Source organism: Phlebotomus argentipes, unplaced genomic scaffold (genome assembly GCF_947086385.1).
Source record: "Phlebotomus argentipes unplaced genomic scaffold, Phlebotomus argentipes genome assembly scaffold_4, whole genome shotgun sequence".
NCBI lineage: Eukaryota > Metazoa > Arthropoda > Insecta > Diptera > Psychodidae > Phlebotomus > Phlebotomus argentipes.
Window position 1 is genome coordinate 11,107,781 of NW_026776174.1, and position 24,290 is coordinate 11,132,070.

Below are 24,290 nucleotides of genomic sequence, written 5' to 3' on the forward strand. Positions count from 1 at the left end.
GCAAAGCGTGAAAGACAATTTCAGTGAAGCGTATATTTCATCTGGAACATTCCAGGCTTAATTTTTCGCACTCAAGCATGCTGACACTGAGTCACAACCGCCCTAAAAAGTTAGAAATGGTTAAACTTCTAATGCTTCTAAGAATTGTTTTAATCTAAGATTACAGAAACCCCTTTCTAGAGGTCTACAAAACTTCTAATATGACATCTCTCTATCTTGAATCCCTTGAATGGAATTTTTCACTTTTTGAAGCCCCGCCTCTTCATATGCTCCTCCCACTTTAGGGATTGAGTTGCTTATGTTTATTGTAATTTATGTAGTTATTCAAATCCTACTCACACAGCCAACACTATTAATCTTCAGGTAGACAATGAAGGAATCCCAGCCCGCAGAAGCGAATGTGACCTACAGAGGGTTGCCTTCTGAGGGATTTCAATAGGAGAACGCACACACATATTCGGCCCAAAATCTGTGTGATTTCGGATGAGATCTCCTTGTGTTCTGACAATAAATGCATTACCTGAAAAATATATTGGATGAGCAGCTGTTGGGATGTAGAATTGAGAATTTTGATGAATAGAAGCAGGATGGAAGAGACCCAGAGTGCTGATAAAATTACATTCTCTCCTCCTTTTTTTTGTCCCATCTCCTTTTCATCAAGAGAAACTTTGTCTGCATTTTTGGTGGTAGATTTTTTCCTTCGTGAATTCTCTATTCCCGACAAAATCCTGTGAGTATAAATAATAAGTGTATAGAGAAAGAATGGGCGAATGGCTGAAAAATCTTCCCGACGCAGTATTATTTCCTTTTTCTCAGCATTTCATATTACATAAATACAGATGTTGTCTCACACAAATGTGCGCCTTTTACCCCTCGAGAATGGATTCTTTGTCTCTCCCGGATTGATGGCTGATGGAGTCTAAAGTCTAGACGAGGTTTCATTATTGCTAATCGATTTTCTGTAAACAAGCCCCGAAACCAATACATTCGTAGAACTTTCTTGCCAAACTTTCCCAAAAATTCCTCCTCTAATGACATTCCCGCACTGATAATTGCAATGCGAAACTTAATCGATAAATTGCACTCATGACTCCTCGTTTGCTTCTAGACTTGCCATCAACTTACTTCCGCCTCTCTGGCTTCTGTGGCGCGAAGAGTATTTGCCAAAAAGGTTTACCTTTGATGAAATGGCTCGTGAATAGAATTCACTAATTGATAAAAAGGACGTTTTTGCCGCCCAGTTAATGGCTCAAAGGGCTAAATAATAGGCGACATTTCACAATTAATTTACTTCAATTCCCGATGCTTTATCCTTGTCCTTCGACATCATCAGCAACGTCAGCAACACCCTGTCCTCAACCAGACGATATTTCTCATTCATTACAGGGGATGTTGCTCACGAGCGCTGCTTCTCCTCACTTTTGCCTGTATTTTGGCAACATTTAATTAAGTAAAAGCGATGGAATAGTGTGTCTAAGATAAGCTCTGCTGCTTTATGACTGTTTGTCTGTCGAAACTTTCACACCGAAGAGGCTTTCTTGCAACAATTCTCATAAGGGCAATTTCTCCGTCCCTCCTTTCTTTCCCCATTAATATTTTGCAAGAAAGTTTTTCACCCTCATTTTCATATTTGCAGAAAATTACATTATATTTCTCACACAACCTTTCGCTCTACTGTGCGACGAACTGTTGGCAATCAGTCAAAGGGAAAAGTTCGCGTAGAGAGATGGTGAGCCACAAGAAAAAAGTCTGTAATTATTATAATTTTTCATCAGCAAACTTCTCTGGGCGGTTAAGCATCCAAGGTTACACTTGGCAGTATCTTTGGTCTGATGAGGAAATCCATTCGATTAAACTTCATCGCGCGAATTCCTTCGCGGGAAAAAGCAATTTTCATTATGCGATGATGATTTATTTCACCCAATTTTCACCACATCCTAACTCAATTGAATACCGTTTTTGGGAAAGGAGAACAGCGGAACCAAAGGGCGAAGGACAAATCCACCTGTGCTCTCGGGAAGATTTAAAGTGCTTTTCTCCAAAATCATCATCACATAAATCCAAAGTGAGTGGAATTGAATATCAGACACTTTCCCAAGAATCTTCGCATTCTCAAAATTGAAATTCAACTCCTTTCCCTGTGAATTGCTGCTAAGGAATAGATATAGCAATGATTCTGTAAATAATAGGCGAAGAAGACATATGCACATGAACTTCTGACGGTTATGAAAGTCTCACTAACAAGGTTGTGCTCCGAAAGCACGGAAAGTTTGGCTAAATGTTTCAACAGGATTTTCTATGTTGCGCTTCACGTGTTAGTTCGTGTCTTTGCCATCTAACCACCTCTCGCTTCAGTGCCGGAAAAGCGGGTGTGACTCGACAGGGTTGTTCCACCCTTTTTGTCCGTTCACTGGCTTTACACGCTGCTGGATTTCACTTACTGCAACATAAGAACTTTGAGGATTATCTCGTTATTTGCATTTCACTTCGAAGCCGCAAATTCAATCTGTGTAAATTGCATTAATTTAATTTTATTCCCCACAAATTGTGTTTCTGACGAGCGTCTTTAATCGTCTGAAGGCCTTGTAGATTTTAATGCTGCCTCATTTGTATGAAGAATATTGTGCGGTTTTGTCCTCTCATTGTAAATTGTAAATTTTATAAGGGTAGTTTTCAGGCACTTTGTCATCCCGTGCCATTAGCAGAAAACTGTTTTATAAATTGCGACGGAGAAACATTCATTTACATTTCCTCATGACTGAAGATTGAGATTCTAAATGTTCACAAATATGATACAATTGGAATAAATTTGGAGCTGTGAAGTGAATTCAGAGTGCTTCGAAGCATTTCGCACAAGGTAGAGAATGACAGATCACAAATTTATGACACAAGAGGAAGTCGAAATGCACAAATGTGCTGTAAATATTCATATGAAGTCCTCCAGAGATGAGAAATTGCATATAGGATATTAAATATTTTGCATGATATGATTCACTTCAATTTGACGATGCTTCATAATATTTGTATGTCAATATAAATTGCCATTAATGCTAAGTAGTCATCTGCCTAACAATGAATCACAGTAAAAATGATGTTTTGACCATTAAGAAGACGAAATGAAATGAGCAAATGATGATAGGATAATTGTGAGTTTCTCTTCAATTTCATTGGAAAATGTTTATTTATTTGCAATGGAAAATAGACGAGGAAGAAACCTCCACTGATGCTATGCAAAAGCAGAATTTATGCGGAATAATTGGTGGAAAAAGAAACGTCTCCGAGAGCTTCAGCAGAAAATCAATGCTGTGAAATTTAAGACGATGGAATAGCAATTAATTTAAAAGGAACAAATGCCCAATTCATCTTGCTCTTACAACTCCAAAGATAAATTGAGCAAGTTTGCATAGAATCCAAGGGTGGATTTGGCTGAATAGTGGAATGGAAGAACCCATTGGCGAGGCTGTTAGGCGATGATACGCCTTATTGAGGAAAATCCCTCGCCAGTCACCAGGCGCCTCCACTGCGAGTGAAATTATATTTTTTTTTAGCCACGGGAAAAATCAAACGGCGCGACTGAAAATCAATACTCCTTGTCCGCCACTTTCAATAAAAGGCAAGCAATTTTTTTTCTCCCACGGAATCACGTAAACAAATCAATCACTTAAGTCTCCCATTCACACGCCCATATTTTGTGAGTGTCAAAAGTTTTACCTGAAAATTGATTCATTTCTCAAGCAATAACATTCGGTTAATACGCAAATATAATTAAGATATATATCGTATCAATTTGTTTACCCACAGATACATAATATAGCGAGAGAGCGCATTTCTATGGGAACGAAGGCTGAAATTTGCTACAAAAATACCCACTCAAATATGTACAAATAACCCACTTTTTGCTCTTCACAATTCAACCTACGAACTGTGTCCTGAATTTCCGCATTGCTTACTCAAAGGTAGTGAATTTAACGAGGATTTAACTCGTTCACTTACAGCAAAAGCCTCTTTGAACTGTGTAAGAATATTCATGCAGACATAACTGCTGATATTTCACAGATATTATGTGTAATTAATGCTAAAACCCACCCTCTAATCACAAGTGACTAGTTTGAAACTTCCAAAGTATGTAAATTAATTGGTAAATAAAGAGCACTGAACTTCTCAATGTCCTTAAGACGCCACACTGTGGAAATCCTCAAACCAAAATGCTTTTATCACGTGAGTGAGCATTCCTGTGTCGTGAAATTGGATCGGGAAATCGATTATCAAGAAAATGTTCCACCCACGAAACACATTTTAACTCTTTCCCTCCACATTCCGAAGCGTGTTGTCTTAGAGAAATCCTCTTGATGGAGAAATGAGGAAAAAATAGAGCTCGAAAATTGATATTTTCCCCTTTTATCTATTACATATTACACGAAAAAACTCGTTGAAAACAGGGTGAAATAAAAGATTGAAAGAGATTTTCGTGTTATTGTTTTCCGCTTCTTTTCACCCAGTGAGAAAATGTGGTGAAAGAGTGCCAAGTTCTCTCAAGTTGGGGAAATTCATGGACTGAATCGACGAGTGCGGCAACGGACGCAAAATAAATTGCACTTTGTAAAGTTCTTTTGCCCGAAAAAAAAGCCAGAGATTTTGTAAATGTGCAGAAGAGAAGCATATCGTGAGTGGCGAAAGGTATGAAGATGGAAGGCCAGAATTTTCTACGAAAATGCTCTTAAAAAATCTCTTTAAGTGGAGCATGTAAATTGAAACTGACTGTGTTTTAGTGCAGTGAAGCGAAAGATAGAGTTTTGCAAAATATAATAACTTTGGGAGAGCATGTAAAATTAGAAAATGTTGTAGAAATTGAAGTGGTTGAGGAAAAAGCTGCCAATTAAATACTTGCTAACGATGATGTAATTCGCGTTTTCCTAGTTTAATCAGTCACCCAATTACATTTCTGTATTTACACATGTCATCCTTTGATGAAAACAAGATTGAAAACTACAGAGACTAGAAATTATTCTAGTGCCTTTGTGGAACTGGGAAATTAGTTAAAGCTTCTGTCACGTCAGAAATTGTATGGCGTCATTTTCAATTAGAACAGTGAAAATGGTGAGAATAGTTCTCATTAGCACACAAGGTAAATAGTTTAGGTCCTATTCAAAGTGAAAATTACTAAATCGCATTCATAGAAAGGATTAATTAAGGCAAGTGCATAAATTAGGTTTTCACTTTACAATTGAAAGGCCCGCTATTTGTGTGTTTTCGGCTCGCAGAAATCAAGCTTTTATGTACAGATTGTAATTATGTTCATATCGATTTTCAGCTTAATATCGTGAATGAAGAGTTTCGGACAACAAAGTTTTAAGCAAATATTTCACAAACCAGTAATTTACTCTGGAAAACCGATTTAACACGAAAAGCTATAGAATAATGTTGGTTCTATCGACAGACAATTTCATCATGCCTCCCGCATTCCGATTGTGAGAATGTTGAAATTGTCCAAGTGGGCAAATTCGACGATTTATAGCGCCATGATCTAAATTTAATCCGTATCAAGAATTCTTTCACACGATTTCATCCTTTGCCGTGGTGAATTTTAAGCAGATTCAGCAAAATTTCCACTGAATCCATCGCTTGAATGTGAAACTAATGAATATGTCACATTGCATTAAATTGCACGGTCAAGTCTCTCGTGTTTTACATTAATTATGCGAGAGAGTTGTCAATTTTCAGGATGGATGAGGAGACTTAGCAACAGGAGCTATGAATATGATAGCAAATTCACGCCAGTAACTCAACCACTTCCCCAGGGGGCGATTTTACAACGAGGGGAGCTTAAGCAACATCAATTTCAATTAAGGTGAGAGTCATCCCTGAAGTCAACACTAATTTCGCTTTTCGCCAGTTTGAATTGCGCTGGAAATTCGGTGACTTCAGAGCGCGGGAAATCTCGCATTCTGCAACAAATGCACTGAAAACCCGCGCGGGTTCAAGGTTGGATGGAATAAATCATAACTTCCGACAGAAAAGTAGAAATTCATGTTCTTCGCCATTTGATCTGGCCTTTTTGCGTTGTGCTCGCCCTTTTGTTGAGAATAGATAAATGCGCTTCACTCTGCTGAACCTGCTGAAAATGTATGTGCGGAAAGTTCAATAAAAACACGCCACATTTTCAAGTATCATCCTCAACGGCGCTCCGAGGAAGGAGCGCAAAGAAATCCTATATAGGCACTTTTGTTGATTCAGTCTTGATATAATACATGGTCTTTGTCAGATTAAATCGTGTATGGTAAAAAAAGCCACCCTTTCCGCCCTGGGGTTAAACACTTTCCACCCAACAATGCTGCCGAAAAAGACGCCGGCTTTCTTCAGGCGAATAGTGACTGACACAAAAGTTCCATCTCGGAAATTGCCAGCGAACGAGAAACTTTAAATAATTGCCTTTGTCCGGAAGCGACGCAACGTTAAAAATTAATTATCGATAAATTAAAATCAATCTGCGAAACAAATTAGCCCCAAAATGATTGTATATTATAAATTATTGCCACATAAAGTCTCTTCCCCGTTGGAAGCGACGCTGGGAGTGACGCGCTTTGCCAGCCCCAAAATTGATTAACAAGCCCACAATTTTCCCCGGGGCTGAAATAATAAAGAGGCCGAAGTATTAAATATGATATATTGACTGTGCAAATTAATGTGTCTCATGCTTTGGTAAATTCAGAGTGACTTTTTTTTCCCAATAACTCGCATTGTTTTTATTTTAGATTACACCATCGCACATGAGTTCATGCCCAGTGTCACAGTACGATATTAATCATGCGATTTCTCCGCGTGTTCAACCCTTTTCGCTACACTTGTGGCAACGTGCAGAATGAATTGCGCCCCGCAAAGTTTGGCCGGCGAGGAAAAAAGTTAATTATGGGTGACTGTGCCAAAATTTAAATGAAAATGTGTTGTTGTCGCTGCACAAAATGCTCAGAACTACAAATAACCCGTTCTTCCGAATGCAAAAAGGAACAACGGAGAGTTGGCAAAAAGAAATTTACCACGAAATGGACGAGAGAAAAGTCATTTCCGGTGGGAAGTACAGAAAGATTTGGACGAAGAGAAGCTCGGGCTGCTCGTCGTTCTGGGAATTGAATGAAAAGCGTCCATAAAATAATTCATCATTTATACAGCATTTTATTGAATTGAAAGTGTTTTCTATTTGTATCAATTTCAAAGTATTTTCAGACACTTCGTTGAATTCAATTTTTCTCGAAATGCACAAATGTTTGTGGAATTAAAATTAAATTGTAATAATATACTTGTTGAATTACTTTTTGAAAGAAAATGAGAAATTTTGTAATTATAGTGTTGATTGACGGGTGAATCGAAACTAAAAAATCCAAATTGTAATATTTTAGGCGAACAAGTTGAAAATTTATCGTTAATTTCGCTGCATAATTTGCGGAATTTTAACTCAAAAACCCGATAATTATTCTATAAAGTGTTAATTATTGCCTGTAAATGTTTCAATTGATTTTACTGGTATTTATTGGAATTTTGCATATAATATTACAAAGTTAATAGATAAACTGTAAATATTTGCGCCCAAAAATCGATTTTAAATAAGCTTTAAGTTCATTTGATACAAATAAATTTTAATAAATCAACTTTTTATACTTTACGCCACTTTTTTTTTCAAAGTTCCCAAATGAGAAAATGTTAAAGTTTCTTATTTAAAGTCTATGAATATTTCAGAAATATCCTGGAAATCTGAAATAAGGATGTTTATCAAAGAGTGATTTTATACGGATTACTGCAGGTTAAGAAAGCTTTCTTAGGAAAAATCTACGGTGTAAATTATGAAAAGGTAACTTTTCACAGTTTGAAATTAAAAAATATGCAAGATTGTATAGAATCTTAATTTTTTAGTTCTATAAATGATGTTATGCATGACTAGAAAGCTAAGCAGCATATAAAACTTATTGCACAAAAAATCATAAACATGGAAATAAAACAGAAATAAGGATAATAAAAGGTAATAGTCGACGTTTAGGACATTTGCTGAGTCTGTCAGTAAGTTCATAATATTGTTGAGTTGAAGACTACATAAATAGCGACCGTAACTTTGCCAATTTCCCCAGTCATACATGTCAAATCATGCCTCAAATTGTAGCCGGAAATTCCAGCTATTAAATTTTAATTGAATATTATGTCGTATCAAATTAAAATCAGGGGCATTTAGATAATCTCCTCGCCCAGATAGCCAATCTTGCCCCAAGTCACATTAAACGAGCGTACGTGCGAAGGAGACAAGGTGTATCCCAAGATCACGATTTATATTCATGAAAAATTGTCCTGCGCCACCTTATAATGTAATACAATAAAAATATTTATGTCCTAGTGATTCTCGTACGTGTCAAATTTGGTGTCTAATCCTATTTAGGGAGCGATGTTGGAAATGACAAAACATAAAATTCCCTTATGATGAGCATAAAAGGGCAAATAAACAGAAATACTTCTCAAATAGTCGCCATTTCATAACCCCATGTTTTTCATGCTCTTCGGGTGATCTCTTTTTGTTACGACGAAAAGTGCGTAGATAATTTGGAATGTATCAAATGTCTGGGCATTTCACGAATGAAATGGCATCATTCAAATTCTCAGCATTCCTCCAAAGCTCTCCTCTCTTCAAGTCTCATTCAATTCTCTGGAAAGTGAGATAATTTAGCAGAAAAGGATTTACGCAGTTGTCTTGGCATGACCACATAATTCTCCTTGTCTCTGCAAGATGTTTTTTGCATGCCAAAGATGGGTGAGCGTGTTGCATGGGGAGGAAAATTACAAATTTCGTGTAATAAATTTTTCCCGCATCGCCCCCAGAATGAATCATGGACCACCTAAGGCAGGCCACCCCACTTTTCTTCGCCTTTTGGGCCACTTTGTGGGAGAAATATGATGGGAAATAGCATTTTGGGGCGAAAGCTCCGGCGCGATTGAGGTGCGAAGGTGGAGAAGAGGCTCCAGCGCTTTGCCATGCGAAGATGAATCAAGCACAGCATCAGTTCAACACTCTTCGTCGCTCCGCACGGACGTGCTTTTCGGCAGCTCCGCAGCTCTTTCACGGTCAGAAACCTCGTGGTGTTTTCGACTTGGCGGACTTGGCTGGGAAAGTGTATCGGTTTTGTCCTGTGCCAGAGGAGTGGAAAGCGGTATAGCATTACAATGGAATTGATACGCACTTAATTGATCAAATCCATTGACGAATTGACAGAGGCTGTTTGTGGTTCCAAGGATATTCCATTGTGACGTCCTCTTTCGCCTGGGTCGCTTTATTGAAAAAAATAACACAAGAGAAGAGTGTATTTATGTGCCCTGAGGCTTTTAACGGCATCATTATGAAATTCTTCTACTCATTCTTCATCCTCCCTTCCTTTTTTATCACAACGACACTCCTCAACGTAATCGCTGGTAAGTGTCTCAGTAATATTGAATTTGGCCTTCGCGTCCCACCTCGCAATTGAGTTTTCCGCGCGCTAAGTGAATTCCCCAGTGAATTCGCTCAAAGTCTGTCAAATGAGGACGTGTCCTTTGCTGATAATTGAAAGCTCAGCTGGTGTGTAAAAATTTCAGCCTCCGAGACTTTGGATCCAAAATGTGGAAAACCCCGAGAAAGTCTGGATTTCTGCATGAAGGATATTAATTCCCTGGAGCGCCAGATTCCGCAGTCTCTCCAAGAGATCCATCAAGTTTGCTCGTGAGTATCAAAAAAACATTTTAGAAGTGAATCAGTCGCTTCTGCGGGCGACACAGCGCTGCTCTCGGTTCCCACTTTAGCCCCAAAACTGCTGCCAGGAAACTCCATATCGCAAATTGTGGGGTTGTATATCTCAGTGGAGTATTAAAGTATACACAATTTGTCGTTTTTCCCCGCAACGAGGACATGTTCACTAATATTTTGTGTATGAGACGAAAATTTCCCAGCATGATGGAATGAAAATACCCGGAATCCACCTGTATAAAGGGTTGAAATTCAGATCATTGAAGCTCTGTGTCGCCTAATTACAGAAGCTCATAGGTACGACATTCTAGGGTGCTTTTGTATGGAAAAGCAGATCTCTGGAAGCAAGTAGTGTAAAAGCATATTTGCGCCCATTGAAACCAGATTCTGGGTAATCAGAGTTATCTTGCCTTTCTTTACTGCTGTTCAATGCCAAATGAAAGAGGAATAAATCGCTGAAACATCGCTCATGTTAACACGCTGATAATTGGAACAATTCCCACTGAAAAGAGAGAAATGTTTAAAACAGTCATTAGTTTAACTGACAACACTTGTGTTATTTCCATTCTGTTTAACCCGCTTTAAGCAAATTTGTACTGCCGTAATGTGTTATTTTAAACTGTCATTCAAAAATTGTTTTAAGAAATGTGTAAAAAGCAGCTTGACATATCGGAAACTACAGAATAATTTGCAAAGATTTACTGATTATTTTCTTTTATTTAATTAATATTGCCTAATTTCACCATTTTCCTTCTTTTACACAATATGGAATCGCGTAAAACTTCCTAACACTAAAACACTGTTTCAGTGAAAAGAAAAAAGCCGTACATTTCCTTTTTCATATTGAATGTTAAAATTAACATATTTAAAGTTTGACATTTCGCAATTTTAATAGGAATCGCTCCGAATATTTTTTTTGGACCCAAACTCTGTACCAAGAAAGGATAATTATAGAAAATCGTTTTTTTAGAGTTTACATTAATTTTCAATTTTGAAGTGATTTTATAATTTACAAAAAACTGATGTTTTCCCTGAATTTACCTTTTTTGACTCTTCCTGGAAAAGGAAAGTAGTAAAATTGAAACCCTGTTCATACTTTCTGTCCACTCGGCAGCTAAACTTGTGAAATTGTTAAAATTTTTATGGGAATTTTACACTCTTAACAATTCTACTGAGCTTTAAAACCATATTGTTAACATGATAAATGCTACCACAAATTTCTCTGAGTGCAGCTCTGCACGCGAAAACCATTCAACTTTTCCCAGCATCCAGATATGAAGCTCTCATGTGAGCTTTCCAGCCATTACTTCCGCTGAAATACATCCCCTTCTGACCTTTTCGCGCGTGCAGGGCTTTCGTGACCGGAATGAAGTGCACGGACGATTATCTGACGCGGTGCATTGACCAGCGCGAGCGGAAGATCATAGAGAGCGAAATCCACGGCGCCAGGCACCTGTACGATCATCTCTGCCGCAATCGCGGCTTCCAGAAGGACTTCCTCAAGCACCTGGATTGCATCATCAGCATCCGGCCGCGCTGGGACGCGTGCTCGGAGAAGTTCGTGCGCGAAATCAAGGAGGACATCAGCAAGCACTTCTCCGAGGAAGCCGCCCAAAAGCGCTACGTCGACTTCTGCTGGTGAGTCTCACTGCCATTCGCCTAATGACTTCATTAAGCTGTGAATTAATTTCCCGACCAGATAAAAGCTCTGCACACATTCATTTCATTCTCTGACAAAATAGCATCTAATTTGCGTTTTTAGCGCGAAGTCATAAAGCTTCCGGGGAAATTGATCAATAGAATTGGTTAAACATCAATTTTATGTATTAAATTAATAGAGAGAGAGGAATGCACAAATTGCCACGGGGAAGCGCGAGAACCATTATTATTCTGAAGCTCGTGGTATAAAAGGAACAATACATATTTATAAATATCCGCATGTAAAGCGAAAAATATTGAAATATCAAACTCAATTTGCCGCTTTTAGGAGTTCCGAAAACGGAAGACTCTTAAAAAGCAAGGAGAAAATACACATTCAGTGTAACATTTTTGCGTGTTTAACATGTTTATCTTCACAAAGAGCTGAGCGTGGTTTTTTTTTCTCTCCACAAGTGCCGATGAATTAAGAAATGTATCCACATTCTCAGAACGTGTAATATTATGGAAATTGTCTCAAAGGCGGCGAAATCCCGCGTGAAGTGTGTTCAAGGAGGCAAAATAGGGGTTGAAGGGCGCTCAGGCATTATTGTCCTTGGGTGTAAAGACTGCTTTTTGGACATGGTAATGCCTTGGATTTCGGGTGAGAATTTAATTATGTGCCAAATTCCATGGCGAGAGTGTTTGCTGGAGGAAATATCTCTGGGTAAATTATGGGCCTATTTAGAGAAGTCACAATTTGGCTAGTCAAATTTTTCTTTCCTGTCCGCCACTTTATTAAGCGGAGCGCGTGCTTGCGATCACGCCCAGGAGATAGCCACGAAAATAGAATTAATTGGATGAAATGGAGGTGCGAAGGAGAGCTGATAAATACTGCAGCTTATCAATCTACTCCGGTGCCCACTTGAAAGTCCAATCAAAACATGGGAAGCCTAAGAAGATTTGCGGATAAGTCCTTACATATTTTCTCTCTCTCTCTCTTCTTTTTCCATTCCACAGCAACAGACGTGATTACGAGTCCTGCGTGTACAACGAAGCCAAGGAGAAGTGTTCGACGGAATCAGCAAATTTCATTCGTGAAATTGTGAAAATACTGTCAACGGAGAAGAAATTTTCCGATTGTGAGAAATTTGAGAAGCACTGCAAAAATGAACAAATTTGCGTGACAAATTGGCCACTCTTAATTGTGATATGTAGTTTCATTCTGATTGCTAGAAATTCACTACTCAATGTTAATTTGTGCAAATAAATTGGGCATTTGCTGGTGCGTTTCCGAGGCGTGAGATAGGAATAAAAATATCATGTGCAGTTAAAGTGATGGGAAAACGTGAATTATTATTAAATATTTAATTTATGTAAATTGCACGAGTTGAATAAATTTCCCCCAGGACGAATCTGATGCCAAACAGTGTCCACCCAGCGTGTGTATTATTTCAGATTTGCATCGCGCGCGTGGAAAATTCCTGCGAGAGCGCATAAATTCGATGGAGTCAAATGTGAAATCGAAAAACTAGACGCAAATATCTCATGTCGCTCGCCATGGCAATCTTCCACGGGGCGCCCACTTTGCATAATTTGACGATGATGAGTGTGTGTGCGAAGGAAGTCCACCCTCTCATGCATATTTGGTGTGTCCTGAGCCAGATTGTGTGTCCTAATGCGCCTCAACTTCCAGCTGTACATAATCTCACTTGTCGACTCACAGACGATTCGGGATTTGGAATTCTAACGAAGAATGATTACCCAAGAGACGCCCCAAATATTTGCAAGACAAACACCGCCTCTGGCCCAGAGAGAAATTTTAATTTTAAGCCACAAGAGCTCATCGTAAATTCCAGTAATGCAGAATTCCAGTTAGTGCAAGGCAGATGAGAGAAAGAGCTTTTAACCTGGGCTTTTAGTACAATGAGCTCTTTTATTAGTCATGGGCGGCTTCGCATATACGCTTTTTTTATATCCTCATCTCTGTATCCACACAAGTTAGACCATATATTCTTAATCTCTACCTCAGACTTAATACACCTGATTTCTTACAACCCATAAAAGCCTCCTCAACCTCTCTCTCACTTTCTTTCTTCGCAAGCACACAAAGACGGATCATTAGAGGCGCCGGAGGTGAAAATGATACGCAACAGGAATATTAGCATTAGCAATTTGTGATTTTATACAATCACATCCATCACATCTTCATCTCTATTGAGTAAACTCTGAATAATATTGATTCGCATACCTTTGGAAGTTGTCTGATTGCTTTTCTCACTTTCGAGCTTCGTTCGAGAACAGAAAGCTCGACGAGAGGCAAATTGAAGCCAAAGAAATGACCTGGAAATAGTAGATTTCATTCATCTCATTTTCTAGCACTACGAAGAAATGTTCTTCACGTTCTTCAGCACAAAAGTAAGTCTTATCACCTTCTTATCGTCCGTATTCAACATCTTCTCACTATTTTGCATACTTTCTTTGAGCGCTGCTCGAGTTTCTGCGTCAAAGAAGCTCTACAAGAATGTTTCAAAAGATATTGACATTCTAAGAGTATGAATACAAACATAATAATAAATGAGAAAAATATCAAACATACGGAGATTGAGTTTTTTAAAGACTATCTTTGCAATTTCTTTGGATAATGTTAATACCAAGGTAGGAACTACATCAAAAGAAGGTGCTTAATTGGAATATTTTCAGTAAAATATTCTGCTAACGTCTTCCAGACTTTCATACTGGCAATCAAAGTACTTTATTGGTTCTTTTTCTTAGATTATAAACTGCTTCATTTCTTAGGGTTCTTTGTCAATTTTCTTTTATTATCGTTCGTGATTTTCTAAATTACCTGTGAAAAAATCATTATTAATGTTAATAGAAGTGACGAATAAGTATGTTTAATAAAGCTGTTCACACCTTTGAAAATGTATCAGTTTGAAAATCTTGGTTTCTACGTTCAGAAGAAGAGCGAAATTGGGAAATATTCTCCAAATTATGCTTCATTGATTTATGAAAATAATTGAGAAATTTAATACAAACATATTTTTGCTTTCCATGGTAGTTTAAAGTATTAGATTATTGCCTTTGAGATCTCTTCCTGAGCAGAAAAAAGTCACTTCTCACCTCTCAACTGAACAACCATCGCAAGACATTTCCTCCCTTCGTAGCGAGATATTCACTTCCAGATTGTGTCAATATATTTACTGCTGGAATTATTATACAGATATTAGTGCTACGCGATCGTCTCTTTACATTCCAAACATGCTCTCTCTCTTTCCTCCGGCGGCGCCACTATTGTATGTATAATGCTCTCATCACTCGCATCGCCTCCTCAACACTGCGGATATTCAGATTCACGCATCCTCGCTATCTTTTGTATACCAATTCAGTTCATTATTGTTCTACTTTTGTTGTCCTCCTACGGGTTTTGCTCTGCTGAGTCCGGCGAATCCAGCGGCAGTGGCAGATCATTTGTGGATTGTGCTGATTCACTGTTATCATTCTCCGCATGAAATGTGGGCGATTCCGTGGGTTTGGTTTCTGCAAATAAACGCGCGCATTGTGAGATTCGCTTGGGCGCTTCGCCGTGGGCACACTTCTCACCATTCTGGGGGCTCTCCTGGGTGAACAGGCCGACGGTCGGATCCATTGGCGGCGCAGGCGAGGTGTCCAAGTTCTGCCCGGCGTCGCTCTGCAGCGCCTTGGGCGCCATATCACTGTCTGAGCCAACCAGGTGAGATGGCACATGGGGATTGTTGGGCGCGACCGCCGACGACTTCCTGGATTTCTCCGCCTTCCGCCACAGCGTGATTTCCTGCAATGAGACCGCGTGAGCAGCGCATCCGGTGAGGAGTGTGGATGTGGCTTACCTGTTGCTTGAAGTACCGGCGATCCTCCGTGTCCATGAGGACGAGATTGAGGAAATACTTGACGGAGAACTTCTTGTTGATATCACGCATGGCGGGCGTGAGATCGTAGCCCGCCAGAAAGACTCTTATCGGTATGCTCTCGCCCCGCACCGGCGCCCCATCCATGATCTCATACTTGGCGATTGTCTCGTTCTCCGTGAAGGTGTTCGGCCCCGAGCCCGTCGTCTCGCGCTTGATTATCGCGATCTCCATGTGCTTGATCTTGATGCGGACGAGGAGGAAGTAGATCTTGCCCACGATCACATCCTTCAGATGGTACTTGGACTTGTTGTACTCGAACTCAATGTGCAGGCAGTCCTCGATGCCCACCTCCATCTTGATGGGGCTGTTCACCTCCGGGTAGCTGCACAGCGTGTGCACGGCGATGTCCACTTCCCGGATGATGTCACTGAGGCGCCGCACGACGGTGGCGCGCAGGAAGTACCGCAGCCGCACGTTGGAGCCCACGTACACCTCGTAGGGCTTCTCCACGTTTGCGAACTCGAACGGGTAGCTGCTGTTCTGGATGAGGTCGCCCGGCCGCGCCAGCTCCTTGACCAGCGACAGGAACTCATGGTGATTGCCGCGGTCGTAGTACAGCTCGATCTGGCCGATGAGCTCGATTTTGATGCCCTGATGCTCCAGCTTGCTGCCCGGCTTCTTCAGCGTCACGTTCACCTTCCCGGACACGGTCTCGCCGTCGTAGTAGAGAAGGTACTTCTCCTTCTTGCCGTCCTCCGTCTTGATCTCAGCCATCTTCCTCGAATCGGCCCCATCGAACACAATGTCCAAGTCAGCGGATTGTCCAAAACCCAGGAAATTCTGCAATGTCCAGAAATCAGTGAGACTCCCACAATGGCGAACGAGGCGTCGCGCTCTCGCCGCGATACTTTACCATGATTGAACACAATTATCGTTTCCTGTGTTCCAGAAATAATGTTTTTCTCTGATTTTTTCACACTTTGCCTCTGACATTTACGCTCCAACTGCGGCCCACTTCACACTGCTAGAAAAACCCCTCTTTTCGCGCGGAACCGTCGTGCGACACAAACGGCAACATTCCAAGGACAAGTCCATGTTTTACTGAAACATTCAACTTTTATTCTCCAAATTCACTTGTAGTGATTATGCTTTGCACAGTTAAATCCGTGTGAATCTCGATTATGATTTGCTTTCTTATTGTCTGGCGTTGACGATGTCCTTAAACTCAGGCTTCAGAGACGCTCCGCCGACCAGGAATCCGTCGATGTCAGGCTTGGAGGCCAACTCTCGGCAGTTTCCGGCCGTCACGGAACCTCCGTACTGGATGCGAACGGCTTCCGCCACGGCGCCGGAGACGTTCTCGGAGATCCACTTGCGCAGCGCCTGGTGGACTTCCTGAGCCTGCTCAGGCGTGGCAGTCTTTCCCGTGCCGATGGCCCACACGGGCTCGTAGGCGATGACAACGTTTGTCCAGTCCTTGATGGCTCCCGCGAGAGCCTTGGTTTGCCGGAAGACGACAGCCTCAGTCTGGCCAGCCTCGCGCTCCTCCAGCGTCTCGCCGATGCACGCGATCACCTTGAGTCCCTCGGCCAGGGCGTGAGTTACCTTCTCGGCTATCAGGTCGTCCTTCTCGGCGAAGATTGTACGTCTCTCGGAGTGGCCAATGATGACCCAATCCGCGCCAACGTCCTTCAGCATCGCCGGCGAGATTTCGCCAGTGAAGGCGCCTTTGGCCACTTTGTAGCAGTTCTGGCCGGCCACGCCGACGCTAGCAGGCAGCAAGGACCTGGCGAACTGCAGGTAGGGTGCCGGACAGCCCACCACGACCTCAGTGTTGGGATCCAGGCCAGAGGAGAGGTTCTTGCAAATCTCAGTGATGGTGGCCTTGTCGCCATTCATCTTCCAGTTGCCTCCAACGCAGAATCGACGACCCATTTTCCACAAAGTGTTCACTGTCTGCTGGCCAGAGAAGAGGTCAATGAAAATGGGGAGGATTATTGCGAAATCGCCAGGAAATTCACCTGTTACTGAAGGAAACGTGAAGCTGGATCTCAACGCCAAAAACCACTGACTTGTCCAACCTTTAATGACCTTCAACGCCCAGTAAGCAAAAAGTGGTTCGAACCCAGCCGAACGCGTCCAGCTGAAAGAAAATATTACCACGTCGTACAGAATTTATAGGTGAATGAATTTGAAAATTTATTCGATTGTGTATGAAACTGTAAAAATTGAAGAAATGACTGAAGGTAAATGAGTGATAACCAAGGGTTATTCAAGTGGGAGAAAAATGGTTCCCATTCCTTAAATAACAGTTGTAATAGTATTGGAAATTATCCTTAACTGCCCAGAATGCATGAAAAAAAACTCTTAATCTCCGACATGAGTGTGGCTTTGTTCCTCGCAACTTATTTATCTAATTTCCATCGGATTTTGACTAATATTTGATTCATGTTTTGCAGGATGACAATCAGCGTGCAGTGATGCAGGCCATGGACGAGGGCTGCGATCAGAGAATCTTTGACAGAGTAATAGAAATTCTGATGGCAGCCGAGTACATCAATATATCCATGGTCTGCAACATGTCTGCTGAGGACATCGCAGAAATCGTGCGATATATGCGGGAGGAACAAATCATGGCCATTCCTCCCGGCCTGAAGCGCGGAGCTCCTGGAAACAGCGGAGCTGCTCAGAGCGAAGAAGAATACGATGACAATGATCAATGGCTGCATTCAAGCTCATCACAGTGAGTATAGATAGTAATAAATCTATTCTTTTGTCTGTTTTATCCCCGTTTGTCCGGGGGTCAACTCTCGGTACAATTAAGTTTTGTTTTACGGTGGCAGATTGTCAGCTTGCCGACCACAACCCATAAGTGGTTCTAACGCCCCCACCTTTTCTTTACACATACAGGGTGTAATGAAATGAACTGTCATGCAAATACTTATATTAATAAAGTCAGTAGCTTGTCAGTAATCGTTGCGTACAGACTATCTCGTTACACAGGGCAGAGCGCAAAACAATTCCAGTGAATCGTATGGGTTCAGCTGGAACATTCAACAGCAATCGCTTGGGCTGATCTAATTTTGCCATTGAAAAGCTTAATTTTTTGCACTCTGCTGTGTTCGAACATTTGCAATCGGTGGGATTCGAACACACGACTGTAGCGTCGAGAGTCAAGCGTGTTGACCACTGAGCCACAGCCGTCCTAATGTAAAACACGTATTCGTGATTGAAGTAAGGAATAAAACTAAGCAATTAAGACACTTACCTGCATTATCCGAAGCCTTGATCGTAGCTCCAATCGCTGAAATATGCAAAAGAATCTGCGTTGGAGTTTTAAAACACTGTTTTGATCGCATTAATATTACCATTTATTGCTAAATTTTAAGTGTAATTGCACTTCTGTATAATTTACTCTTCAATAAGTGGCAGTCTGGTATTTTTCGAGTTTATCAACACATAATATAAAATATAAAATTCACAATTTACATAAACTTTAAGTGTGTTTTGCCTCCTGCAAGTATGATTACTTAGTAATTAAATATACAATGCTTCTTAAGGAAAAATCGTGTCAACGAGAACGTATAAATTCAATGCGCAAATTCAAAGTTCAAAAAACAGATGGTAACTAACCGTGTGCAATACAAATCTCATAATTTCGTTTCTCTGAACAACTCATGGCATTACAAAACTTCGTTTCATTTTTATCTCACAAAATGGGAAGACTACAACTGAGCTTTTCGCCTCTATTCTCTTCCTTATCTTCGCAATAATGACACAAAAGAAAGGTGTAAAGATTGTATAGAACATAGGATAGAAGGACTATGAAACTGGTGATGATTCACTCTCTGATCGGAGCTTACTTACTTTCACCTCGTCGTACGCAATTGTGAACACACTCTTCTTGTCAGTGATGGGATGCTTGCGTCCCATACTGTTGAGGAATGAGTTCATGGCAATTCCGGAATCGTGATCGTCTTCCAGAGTTGCCACGTTCAATTGCTTCGACTCGTCTACGTTATACGGTTTGTACTTAGTGTCTTTCACCTCGCTTTCGCGGATGGGAGAGGATGGGTGTTTTGATGATTTCTTTTGACTTTTCTGATTGGCTTGAGGTGGTGTTTTAGGATACAAGTAGTGTCCCAGTTGGGTGGGTGGGGCTGAAATGGAAGGAGCGGGAATGTATTCATGTTCAAAACGATACTCCGAATGTTGTAAAAGAGCGTGGTTACCATCTTCCTGACTCTTCTGCTGCAGGCTCTTCGCCTTCTGAATGTCCTCCTTCAGCAGGCGCGCGTCTCTCCGCTGCGACGGGTCCTGCTTGCCGTCCTGCATCTTCTCTGACCGCGCACTGATCGGTGAGCCCTTCTTCTTCACCCTCTCAACACTCGTCACGGGCTTCTTCGTACTGCCCTTCGCCCGAGCCTTGTCCGCCCTTCCGCTGTCGTCCTTCTCCATGTTGTAATACCAGTCCATGTACTTCGACACCGGCTTGGAAATGTCCAGCGTCTCGTCATTGATCTTCTTCAGCATGTCCGTTTCACTCTGCGTTTTGCTGCCATCTGAAGAGGTTTTCTTCAGGTTACGCTTCTGATCCGGTGGTTTTGGCGCAGGTCCTTTGCTGCTTCTGCCTTGCGGTGGTTCAGAGGCAGTCTGTCTCCGTTGCTGACTTTCGCTCTTCCCCTTTCTGTGATCCGAACGCGACAATCTTGCATTGCCTTCATTCGTATCTGCACCACTTTGCTGCGAAGCCAATTGACGCTTGGCTTTTCTCGCTATTTCCGACTCCAGAGCATCGATCAGAGCCAGATCCTTAACATCGGACAATGATTCTCGTCGAGAGAACACAATTGTCCGCGGATCCTTGCGTCTGGAGCACTTGATTTCCACTTCCTCAACATCCGATCGCTCATCCAGACTCTCAGCTGAATAGTGATGCAAGACAATTTCGTTCTCCGACGAGTCGGGCTCTGACTTCATGTCCGACACATTCTTCGCCAAGGACTTTCCACTGTACTTCTTCATTTGCTGCTGCACTTTAGGAACAATCTTCTTCTCGTCCAGCGACTCTGATATCTCAACCAGAAGAGATTTGTTGAGTGGAGACACCAATATGGATTTGTTCTTGTACTGCTTCTGACTCTTGCCCTCGTCAGTTTGCTGAGGTGACTTTGACTCCTCGTTCTCCTCCTGGATGGGCGTTCGGATCTTCCTCTTCACCGCACTCACCATTATCACACGTCTATGGCGATTGTCCAACTCCGAGCGACTCTTAGACTTCTTCTTCTTCCTCTTCATCCAGTAGACGCCTTGCGGAGAGTCTGGTGGACTATATCTCACGTATTCGTAGTCATCATCAGACATTGAGTCGTCATTTTCACTCCTGGTGCGCCTTCGCTCTTGCTTGGCTTTGTGGAACTCAGGCTCCGTCTGTGTTGCCGTGTTGCAATTCGTCTGAGTGGCTATTGTCATGGAGTTGCATGGCAAGCTCTGAGTTTCGAGAACTGCTTCTTGCTGATTGTATCTCTCCTCCAGTTTCTCCTTCTCCAGCAAAATCTGTCGCAACAGAGCGTTCTGTTGCTTCAGCGAGTTCTCCAACTCTTGCTGAATGAGGGAATGGTGCGAGGTTGCGTGCAGCATCTGCTCGTCCTTCTCCATCGTCACACTCCCGCCGTCGTGCTGCTGCACGTGAGTCATCTGCTGTGGCGCCTGCTGCATCACCTCGTTGGGTATCGACTGCACAAAGTTCGGCTCCGGAACTACTTGATAGTGCTCCCTTATGATCTGTTTTCCATTCGCTTGCTCCTCAATGTATCGCCTCATGAGGATCTCTTTGCCACCGCCGCCATTGTCCACCACGATGTACTGCGGCTGTTGCGCGTTCTCGTTCTGTCTCTGCGGCAAGTTTACGTAAATATTCTCCGCATTGGGCTTTCCTCGCGTCACGAGACGCAGAATCTCCGCATTCCCGTCTTTTATGAAGTACTGCTCGCGCGGATCCTCGTCTCGCGTCATCTGATGACGCATGTTGTAGGCAATGTCACTTCCTCTGTCCATTTCATGGCGCCTCATCGAGTCATCGTCAATCTGGTGTCGATCACTCATTCTTTCGTAGTCCTGCTCATGCATCCCTTCCTCCATGTACTCTTCTCGCTTGCTTATGAGATTGGATCGAGAAGTCTGATGGCCTCTCATCTGCTTTGCCGATCGAAGCTCGTTTCTGATCCGGCTGTGAATGCACAGAATTCATTAGTAATTCATCTACTGTGATTTTTGTGTGCTCCTTACGTTAGTTTCTCTGTATGATGATCCTCATAGGATTTTGGTCGTGTATTTGACTGACTAGTTTGCATTTGCTCCATGTGCACTTGAGTGTCGTTCTCTAGTTTTTCACGAGGGTGGTGTCGACGGGAGAACTCCCACCGCGTTGGTTTAGTTCGGGAATCTGAAGACTTATCTGCTGACCATGCTTCCCTTCTACCCATCCACTCGGCCACCTAGTTTCGCCAGAAAAGGAGACATTTTAGTCAACATCCCATAATTCTTTGCAACTCTGCAACCATGATAAGGAAATCAAGATCTCTGGATTAAACTTAGCAGTTAGGCTAACTTGCAAGCCTTGTTATATTGAAAGTACTGATGAGATTCAACTTAGCATTGTTAATCTCCTATCTCGGTTGCAGAATTGGGCAAAAGTTACGTGACGGTGAGATAAAAGGAAATATCTTAATGCGAATTTAAGAGTTAACTATGAAAAATTAGTAATTTTAAGAGCATATTTTTAAAAATATTGCATAAATAGATAATGTTTGACGGCTAACTACCTGCACAGATTTTGTTTCTTTTGTGTTTCCCTTATCTCTATGTACTAGATGAACATCGTCTTCTGTACTACTGACCCTAATTACTCTTTTTCTACAAGAAAAGGAAATGATAAATTTATAGTACTCGTTCGACATAATCAATTGACATGATAAATGGAGTATAAAACTAATTTGTGCAATCAAATTCGTGAATGTAACTCCAAATAACAAGAGGGAATTTTAGACTAGAAAATGCTTTTTGACTATATAGACTAAGGGAAAAGTGTTTCAATCACAAAAGGATAAATCATTTTAATTTGTTTTCCTTGTATTAGACATCCAAAATATCCCCCTGTTATGTAAATTAATTATTGTAAAAAAGAATTAATGAACATTTGGGCACATTTTGATAACAAAATCATGCAGTTACAAAAGAGATAAGGAAGCAAGAGTTATAGGAAATTAAGATAAAAGTCTGTCAACGCAGTTGCACTTACTTTGAGAAGCCGTAGAGTGGACACCAGGAGCAAATGAAGCAGAACATGAGGGTCAATATGAGAAGAGCGATCAGGAGGGCCAGAAATATAAGGAGCCAGAAGAGGAGACGATTCTCAGACTTCTGGGTGCTCTGAAAAGTCAAGGAGCGTCAGAAAATTGATTTATAAACTATCTAGCAATGCTTCTCATACCGTATATTCAGCGTCTCCGTAACTTATAATCCCTGCTGTTATGTTGCTTTCTGACAATCTCTTCTGTATTTTCGAAATGTCCACAATTGAGTTGGTGTCATATAAAACCAAGGCAGTGACAACACTCCTGAGAAAGAAATAAGAATTTGGATAAAAGCTTTGCTTAAAGGAGACTGGGATTTTAAGATATACTCATTGAACAAACTTTTTAACAAACAAAATTACTTGATTTCAACTCACTTGTCTTTGCTGGAATCTCCATTGATTGGTGTCAAGCCCATCTCATTTCCCGTGTAAGGTCGGATGTTGTGGATTGTGACTCGACCACCTGTTATGGCAGAGAGCGTTTCCTCTGTCTTTTGAATGTCCGGATTGCTTCCTGGCACGACGAAGACCATCGTCCTCTTCCTGCTCTCCGGCGGATAGACTCGGATGACTGTTGTTGACCACTGAACGGGAACGCCCAAATCGAAGGCGCGCACTGTTAACTCGTACTCGCCCAGATTGTCCGAAGTGATGCCAATCTTTGGCAGAGGCGCTCGAAGACTTAGTTCGCCATTCACTTCGTTGAGTCTGAACTTGTTCTCGTAATTCCCATTGATAATCTCATATCGCACCACATTATTTGGTGGCTCGGCGTCGGCATCGACCGCCTTAACGAAGGCGGGCGTGGTGAAGCCTCTCATATCGTTGCTTAAGATGAACTCATAGAGAGTCTTCTCGAAAATTGGCATCTCATCATTCACGTCCTGAATCTTCAACACGAATGGCACTTGTGCTCTGTTTCCCGTCCCATCGTCATCTCGCGCCTCGATGTAGAAGTGATATTCTGGCATTATTTCACGATCGAAGCCGTGATTCTCCGTGGACACTATGATCAGTCCTGATTCCGCATCTAGATTTAGCGACGTGTTGAGATAGCCCAGGATTTGCGTGTATCTCACGCGTCCTCCGGCGCCTGTGTCCACATCGTCGGCGTGCACTTGAACCACTCTCGTGCCAATAGTCATGTTCTCTGGCAATTCCGCCATGTACATGGAATCCGCGAACATTGGCGGATTGTCATTCACATCAGTGACGAACACCGTTACGTTGACGATGGCTGACAGGTTTGTGGCCGGGCCGAGCTCTTGGGCCAAAATCTGTAATTGAAAATTTGAAAAGCTCGTCCATCAATCAAGATCACAGCATTGAAATTGATTTCTGCACCACCTGAAACATCAGCGAGTGGGTCTTCTCGTAATCTAGCATCGTGTTGTCGCGCACACGTATAAGGAAGCTCGCTCGTCGCTCTGCAACATTTGGGGTAATTTCGAATGTGCCATTATTGTTGAGCAATGTCAGCGAGAATACGCCGTTCTTCCCCGTGTCATCATCATACACCCGTGGCACATATGGATCAATAAATACTAGCGCAGTCCCCTGAGGAGCATTCTCGTCAATGCGCGTTACATAGCTGCAAAGATGCGATATCGAGAGCAGATTAGAGATAGAGTCTGTGTGGCGTGCAAATGGGCCG

The 24,290-nt window shown here is 41.8% G+C and overlaps 4 protein-coding genes across 5 annotated transcripts; 1 reads left to right on the plus strand and 3 right to left on the minus strand.

Moving 5' to 3' along the window:
• Positions 1–9,133: 9,133 nt before the first annotated feature.
• LOC132258530 (uncharacterized) lies at positions 9,134–12,797 on the plus strand. The gene is made up of 4 exons (XM_059755861.1): positions 9,134–9,444; positions 9,607–9,730; positions 11,105–11,392; positions 12,410–12,797. Exons 1-4 carry the CDS (start codon positions 9,342–9,344, stop codon positions 12,657–12,659), a joined length of 765 nt encoding a protein of 254 aa, XP_059611844.1. The 5' UTR covers positions 9,134–9,341; the 3' UTR covers positions 12,660–12,797.
• A 1,723-nt stretch (positions 12,798–14,520) lies between these two features.
• On the minus strand, positions 14,521–16,315 carry LOC132258529 (vacuolar protein sorting-associated protein 26B-like). The gene is made up of 4 exons (XM_059755860.1): positions 16,193–16,315; positions 15,259–16,119; positions 14,993–15,203; positions 14,521–14,929 (listed from the first exon to the last, which is right to left on the minus strand). The coding sequence occupies exons 1-4, from the start codon at positions 16,193–16,195 to the stop codon at positions 14,808–14,810; spliced, it is 1,197 nt and encodes a 398-aa protein (XP_059611843.1). The 5' UTR covers positions 16,196–16,315; the 3' UTR covers positions 14,521–14,807.
• A 60-nt stretch (positions 16,316–16,375) lies between these two features.
• LOC132258531 (triosephosphate isomerase) lies at positions 16,376–17,407 on the minus strand. Of its 2 annotated transcripts, none has more exons than XM_059755862.1 (2): positions 17,301–17,407; positions 16,376–17,235 (listed from the first exon to the last, which is right to left on the minus strand). In XM_059755862.1, exon 2 carries the CDS (start codon positions 17,212–17,214, stop codon positions 16,474–16,476), a length of 741 nt encoding a protein of 246 aa, XP_059611845.1. In that variant the 5' UTR covers positions 17,215–17,235; positions 17,301–17,407; the 3' UTR covers positions 16,376–16,473. The 2 variants fall into 2 exon arrangements, with proteins under 2 accessions (XP_059611845.1, XP_059611846.1); XM_059755863.1 differs by having other exon boundaries at positions 16,376–17,238; positions 17,301–17,402.
• A 1,233-nt stretch (positions 17,408–18,640) lies between these two features.
• On the minus strand, positions 18,641–24,117 carry LOC132258187 (cadherin-86C-like). The gene is made up of 8 exons (XM_059755341.1): positions 23,984–24,117; positions 23,012–23,913; positions 22,772–22,898; positions 22,580–22,710; positions 22,104–22,194; positions 21,568–21,776; positions 19,512–21,508; positions 18,641–19,439 (listed from the first exon to the last, which is right to left on the minus strand). Exons 1-8 carry the CDS (start codon positions 24,020–24,022, stop codon positions 19,102–19,104), a joined length of 3,834 nt encoding a protein of 1,277 aa, XP_059611324.1. The 5' UTR covers positions 24,023–24,117; the 3' UTR covers positions 18,641–19,101.
• Between the last annotated feature and the right edge of the window lie 173 nt (positions 24,118–24,290).

What these genes read in the sequence shown, in the direction of transcription:
- LOC132258530 (XM_059755861.1), top strand. Translation starts at nt 9,342, where the DNA reads ATGTGCCCTGAGGCTTTTAACGGCATCATTATGAAATTCTTCTACTCA. An exon ending in ACTCCTCAACGTAATCGCTG is followed by an intron (nt 9,445 to 9,606) that starts GTAAGTGTCTCA and finishes TAAAAATTTCAG; the next exon opens with CCTCCGAGACTTTGGATCCA. An exon ending in GAGATCCATCAAGTTTGCTC is followed by an intron (nt 9,731 to 11,104) that starts GTGAGTATCAAA and finishes TCGCGCGTGCAG; the next exon opens with GGCTTTCGTGACCGGAATGA.
- LOC132258529 (XM_059755860.1), bottom strand. An exon ending in GCCGGTACTTCAAGCAACAG is followed by an intron (nt 15,204 to 15,258) that starts GTAAGCCACATC and finishes GTCTCATTGCAG; the next exon opens with GAAATCACGCTGTGGCGGAA. An exon ending in CCAGGAGAGCCCCCAGAATG is followed by an intron (nt 14,930 to 14,992) that starts GTGAGAAGTGTG and finishes GTTTATTTGCAG; the next exon opens with AAACCAAACCCACGGAATCG.
- LOC132258531 (XM_059755862.1), bottom strand. Translation starts at nt 17,214, where the DNA reads ATGGGTCGTCGATTCTGCGTTGGAGGCAACTGGAAGATGAATGGCGAC.
- LOC132258187 (XM_059755341.1), bottom strand. Translation starts at nt 24,022, where the DNA reads ATGCTAGATTACGAGAAGACCCACTCGCTGATGTTTCAG. An exon ending in CCACTCTACGGCTTCTCAAA is followed by an intron (nt 22,195 to 22,579) that starts GTAAGTGCAACT and finishes CTTTTCTTGTAG; the next exon opens with AAAAAGAGTAATTAGGGTCA. An exon ending in AAGAAACAAAATCTGTGCAG is followed by an intron (nt 21,777 to 22,103) that starts GTAGTTAGCCGT and finishes TGGCGAAACTAG; the next exon opens with GTGGCCGAGTGGATGGGTAG.